Source organism: Aquarana catesbeiana, linkage group LG01 (genome assembly GCF_042186555.1).
Source record: "Aquarana catesbeiana isolate 2022-GZ linkage group LG01, ASM4218655v1, whole genome shotgun sequence".
In the NCBI taxonomy this organism is placed as follows: Eukaryota; Metazoa; Chordata; class Amphibia; order Anura; family Ranidae; genus Aquarana; species Aquarana catesbeiana.
The window spans coordinates 445078833-445085393 of record NC_133324.1 but is presented as its reverse complement, the minus strand read 5'-3'; the positions used below and the strand labels follow the sequence as shown (position 1 = coordinate 445085393).

The 6561-nt window shown below is 35.7% G+C and overlaps 1 protein-coding gene across 7 annotated transcripts in view; it reads right to left on the bottom strand.

Annotated features, from left to right (window-relative positions):
* Window positions 1–2713: 2713 nt before the first annotated feature.
* Window positions 2714–6561, bottom strand: part of MLLT3 (MLLT3 super elongation complex subunit) — a 401860-nt gene continuing 398012 nt past the window's right edge. For all 7 annotated transcript variants that reach the window (XM_073636372.1, XM_073636333.1, XM_073636353.1 and 4 more), the window contains one exon: window positions 2714–5945. In XM_073636372.1, coding sequence (XP_073492473.1) covers window positions 5814–5945 — 132 coding nt within the window. In that variant the 3' untranslated portion in view covers window positions 2714–5813. The remainder of the gene's footprint in view (window positions 5946–6561) is intronic.

Here is a 6561-nt window from a genome sequence, read left to right as displayed (position 1 = left end):
AAGACACATGAAAGCCCGCATGGAGTTTGTTAAAAAAAAAAAAAAACACCTGAAGGTTTCCAAGATGGTGAGAAATAAGATTCTCTGGTCTGATGAGACCAAGATAGAACTTTTTGGCCTTAATTCTAAGCGGTATGTGTGGAGAAAACCAGGCACTGCTCATCACCTGTCCAATACAGTCCCAACAGTGAGGCATGGTGGTGGCAGCATCATGCTGTGGGGATGTTTTTCAGCTGCAGGGACAGGATGACTGGTTGCAATCGAGGGAAAGATGAACTTTCCATCCCCACTCTATATCTTTCACATTTTAAAAAGCATAACATTAAAAACAAAAAAAAACACTTCATTTAATTTGAAAATATCTTTGCAATGCTTTGGACCAGAATCCTACTTTTAGGGTCACTTTAAACAGGGCAAATTACAGTTAAGTCGATAAATTGTGCACTTTTTATCTGCAGTAACAGTATTTAAACAAACACTGCTCAAAAAAAAAAAAAGTGTGTATTTAGGGTTTTTTTTTTGCATTTCTTTGCCTAAGGATTGCTGAACAAAAAAAATCATTGTTGCAAGACAATATCACGAACAGAAAGCCTTGTTTGTCGTTAACTAGTTCCCACCCACAGGATGTCATACGACGTTCGAAGATTAAAGTGGTTATACCGGGATGATGCCTGCAGCTACAGTGATCATCCCAGTATCAAAATTTTCAGCAAGCGATTCTCTTTTTTGTAGAAGTGATTCAAGTGGCCATACAGCCGCTCAATCATGTCTAGAGGCAGCGGAAAGGGATCAAACCAATCTTGCCTTTCCCTGGTTCTCCCCTCCCATCAGGGGGATCCTGGGACTGCTCCAACCGGTGGCATCCGGTGCACTGAACAAAGAGAGGATCTGACGTTGTTCCTCCCTCAGAAACTAGAAGCGACGAGGATTTTGTCACTTCCGGTTTCAGTCCCATGTAAGAAAGCCATTACCAGCTTGTGAAAGCATCTGTTCAAACTGATCTCGGTTCGATCAGATGCTTTGGAGGCTAGAGGAGAGATATGGGGTCTAATGGATCCCTGATCTCTCCATAAAGAGGATCTGTCATGGTCCATGTTCACAAGGATTCACAAGGAATGTTGTTCATGCCTTGGGAGAACAATAAAGTTGCTAAAAAAAAAAAAAAGTACAGTTAAAGTAAATTTAAATAAAAGAAATGTGCTCACGTGCATGTAGGTCTCTCACGCATATGTAAATGGAAATCGTACACATGTAAGAATGCCTTAGACGCTGTGCAAATACCGAGTGACATAAAAAATTACCACTTTATTCTCTAGGGCCTCTGCTTAAAAAAAAAAAAAGTTTTCTGTCAAAAAAAAAGATGATTTTTTTACATGTAGGAGAAAAATGTCAGAATTGGTGTGGGTGGTAAGTGGTTAAAAAAACATTGAAACATGGAAGGTAGTGGGTTTTTTCTCAGTATTTGGCAATCATGTTACTTGCACATTTGCTAGTGTAAAACCAAGATCCAGATATGTTCCTTGGGGCTCTGATTTATTGTATTTCACATATTGTGATGATGTAGAAAAGCAGCATTTCTAATATCCTTAGACTGTTATCCAAGTCTCCTCCAACATTTACTTATTATTAGAGAGTACCTAAACTCTTGAAGATGTGTCCACACAAAACCAGGCAGGGAGCAAAGAACTAGTCATCAGTATTGTCAGTGGTCTGCAGCAGATGATTCTGGATGATCTTTTTCTGCACTTGTCTCTGTGCAATGGCAGTGTTTTTTTCACTCTCACATACTAGGATGTGCACTACTATGTTTCATGAGGAATTCCAAAAAAAAATAAAAAAAAAATTTTAAGGGTAATGCTTAGACCCAATTAACATTTTTTCCTATGATCTAACGAATCTGCACTTTTTTGTTTTTTTTAGTTTATTCTCACTTTAATTAACCACAAATGTCTAACACAATATAACAATTTTATTAAAAAGAAAATGTTCATTGTTGTGCTGAGAAGGAAATAAGACAGTTGTTTTCTAGCCTTTTGAAGCCATTGATTTCACAACAGGTGGGATGGTTTCTCCTTTGCTAATAATTATAAGAAGGGGTGTTTTACAATATTTTTGAATGTTATACATCCAATTCTTTTCACCAGCGCCATTGTCCAGTCAAACTTTTTCTGCATGTCCACATTTGTATCTTACCAGTGGTTGTAGTCCATGATCTCAAGTTCATTGCTGAGTCTTACAAAGACTAAGCAACCATGGACTATTAATGATAATCATTTTCAGTCCCAAAGAAGGAGGTTATCTGAAGTGGTCATTTGCTTTGCATAAATTACTAGACCACGGTTTAAACCTGCTAATATTAGAGTTTACCATTAACATGAGATGCCTTCTCTTCAATACCTAAGCAGAGATGAATTATATATATTTGATGAACAAATGTTAAAAAAAATCCAGTGCTCATGTGCTTACTAAAATGTCTTACATGTAACATTATAGGTAACAGTGATAACTAGTCAACTTTTATATGATCTAAAATCCGATTCAAATAACACAAAATTGTTGAATGTTATTATGCACCAAATAGTACATACACATTGATTTAATAATGACAAACTGTAGATTGTGCATCAGCTAGTAAAATGGTAGATTGTTTGGATAATTCCATACAAATCAAACATAACCAAATAAACAGGAAACAAGAAACAACACACATGCGTCATTTTTAAATTTTACGGTTTGCTTGATATAAATTGCACATTGATAAGTAGACTATACAACAAAATGCTTCAAGTATGCTTCATGCCAATCATCCTATAGAGTCATAACATTACTGGAAAGTACACTTGTTCAGGAAGCAACTCAAGTCCTTCCATGGTAAAACATACATGTAAAAGTAGGGAAAAAAATTAAATACAAAAATATTAACTCTTTGGGCTGAAAGAAATGCAGATATCGAAACATGTTGGGAAAAAATATACCACACTAAAGTATATAGTAACCAAGTAAACACATGTGACAAGTGGCACAAAACTAGTTAGGAGGAATATATAGACTGGATGCAGCATAGCAGAACAGTAGAAATGCAAATGTAGGCAACGTGTCCATTTTCTTAATCATAAAAATGATGTGTTATCGTAATGACTTGTTAGGTCACAGAGGCAGTTAGTAGGAAATGTGAATTCAATAGTTTTCCATAGTTCACAGGTAGTGTTTTATTGACAATGATACAATATGGTTGATGAAGATTACCTGTAGAGGTGGCAGACATGGGATTTATTTTATTTTTTAAACAGTTCCTACAGCTGCAGCCATGGCAATTATTAATGTGAGTTTTTGACAGCAAGCTTATTGTGAATGTTGGAGTATTTGAACAAGAATGTTTTATTTTTAATCAATATATTCTGGAATGTTTAAAAAATGCGCATGTTCAATGACCTAATGAACTGATCACTAAACTGATCTGCAGTTAATGAAATAATCAGGCTAGTAGTAAGCTAAAAAGTTAAACTGGCCAAATAAATAATTTTAGTGAAACTCTAGGAAAAAACTATTTTTTTCCAGTTTCACAGTAAATAAATTGGCAAGGCTATAAATCTCCATTATGATTTTATTGCTATCCACCTTGCTAGGGGGGATTCCCCTTGTTTTCTGACCTGGTAAAAGCATTGTCACGGGGCAAGCAGTGAGAAGAAATATCCAAGCTGAAGAAGGATATTGCCTTCTCCACGCTCCTTTAGATTGTAAGCTCCATGAGCAGGACCCGCCTACTCCTGTATATAACTGTATTGTAATTGTACTGTCCACCTTTATATTGTAAAGCGCTACGTAAACTGTTGGCGCTATATAAATCCTGTATAATAATAATAATACTAAAAATAGTTTCCGGTTGTTGTCTGTACCCCTGCTTTGGAGCTATTCTCTCACATTCTTTCCCAATAATGATATACTTATCAGCAAAAGATGTAAAGGTAAATTTTCAGTAAAGGGCAATAAAACCTGACTAAGGTTGTAACCCTATGAAAACTAAGAAATATAATCTTTAACAGAATAATATATGCACCCACTGAAAAAAATCAACACTTATAACCCGCCCTTATAGTAGTAAACTGCTTCTTCAACAGAGGCACCAATGGCTGTTGGCTTCCCTGTGATCACAGCTACGACTGAACCAGCAACATAAGCAAATTAAGTTACTAGAGTTGTAGTCATCAAGCATAATGGCAGTACTGGATTTCAGAAAACAGACGTGATTGATTTTTTTTTTTTTACGTCTATTGTTGGCCACCCTTTGTGTACAGATCTTTTGTTTATATGATAGGGGGGCATTTCAGTAATAGTGTAACCGAGTATAATGGTTCGATAACACCAGGTTCACGTTCAGTGCAATCTATATGAACAGACACAGTTGCTTGTTTTGTTACTATACAATGTAGGCGTAAAACTGCATGTACGTTCCAGTCTCAATAGTTTCATTACAGAAATAATCTGATGAAACTATATTAAAGCAAAACTAAGTAACTTGTGTTTACTTTCAAGACACAAACACCAGCATCTCATTGTATGCACATTTTATATGTAAACAATATCATGGATTCCTGAAGCTAATCCAAAAAGGTACAAAAGAACTGATCCCGACAGAGAACTGTATAAGACTTTCTTTAAAGGAAAGGAAATTTAATTTCTGAATAGAAAAACATTAACATTAGTGAGCATAAACAAATAGATGAACATATGAAAAAAAAAAACCTAACATGTTAAATGCCATTTCATCCATGGTAGCAATAATTAACACAACTGTCAACTATAGACAGTGAAAATGTAATAAATAGTCCCAAATTAAGACATTTCCACACCATTTCTTAAGGTAAGAATGGAGAGTCAAGGTCCTTTTCAACAAAGAAACTGTAGGCTGCCCCTACTTTTGTAAACAAACAAATATATATATATATATATATTATATATATATATAGTTTAGACAGGGAGAGAAATAGATCACATTTAGAGCCACAAGCACATTAAGTAGATAAACATTGCTAGGATTCAGATCAGCTCAACACCTACGCTTGTATCTGAACATGATTTCGCTTTGTAAGGCTACAAGTCACATAACGGTGTTTGGGTGCATTCATGGAAGATCCTTACGATGACATCATGGAAACAAGAATCCTAAATTAAACAGAGTTGACAGTAAAAACCGAGCTTGGTCCACTTCTGGGTCTTCCTATTTGTGTCTACCAGTCCATGTAACATACCAGTGGAAAGAGAAACCAAGTATTTGCTGTGTAAGCTGAGAAATGTCCTTGTGAATAGAGTCATCATCATCATGTTTCTGATGCAGTCCTGCTCTTAGAGCGGAGTGTGTATTTTTGGATGGGCGAACTGGACCTTGTAGCATGTGGTAGTGTCATTCCCATACTGATGTTTGGAACCTAGATATGCGGTAATAAATAGATCAGTCACGTAGTAAGGCAGTGTGTGCTCAACATAAGTGCGTCATATGGAGACACATGATCCTGAGCACATTAGTTAATGAAATAAGTCATGTTGTCTATGTCTTCTTTTTCAAGGCTTTCCAGGTTTAATCTCCAAAAAATGTATAATTAATATGAAGGATGATTTTTTTTTAATTGTGGTTCATCATTTTCCACTTTGGGCATAAAAAACAACTAGAAAGAAGTTAACCATCCAAAGATGTTTTGTTTCTTGTCGCTCTTTAGAGTAACAGACCCACTTTTAACATCCTGAATGAATACAAGCAGTTCAGTTGTACTGACTCCTGTCTAATTGTCCACATAAGGCAGGTCCATAGTATACTCTCAGGATGCCCCAGATGTCTCCAAGTAGCTCTGTAGTTTGCGAACTGTAGTTTTATCAAGGGAACAAAGGTCAAAGTCAAAGGTTGTGTTTGTAATATGGAAGTGCCCAGTTTCTTCTATAAGGTTCACAATCTAAAAAAATAAATAGTCCATAAGAGAAAACATTAGCATCAGAATAAATTGCAGACATTTTTATCACAGTTTTATCATGAAGACAATGTGGTATATTTGCCACATGGGTCCCTTCAGGGTAACATAACTGGCCTTGTAAAAATAAAAATGTTCGATGTGTCAAATATTACTAATTTTAAAACAAGAAATATGAAATAGAAATTTGAGATATGTTCCCTTAGTCATAATTTCAACTTTATTAAAATTATAAGCATTGTTATGTTAATATTAAACAAAATATAGCATAGTTAATTAAGGTGATGATTATTCATCATAACATTCATTGGTGTTAGGAGCATTTAACATGCCCACAAATGTTGACTCTTCTTTCATTGACACTACCTCCAGGAACATTCTGGAAGAAAGACAAGGATAACTAGAAGAGGCTCCCAAACTCTTGACCAAACTGACTACCTAAAGAATGCCCAGATGTACATATCTTAAGCTGGCCATAGATTGATTGAAATTTGGCTGGTTCAGCAGGTACAAACTAAATTTCAATCCATGTATGGGCAAGGCTGGTTGTACAGAAGTCGATCAACTGATTGACATTTGTACAACCAGCCTGTTGAGCTGT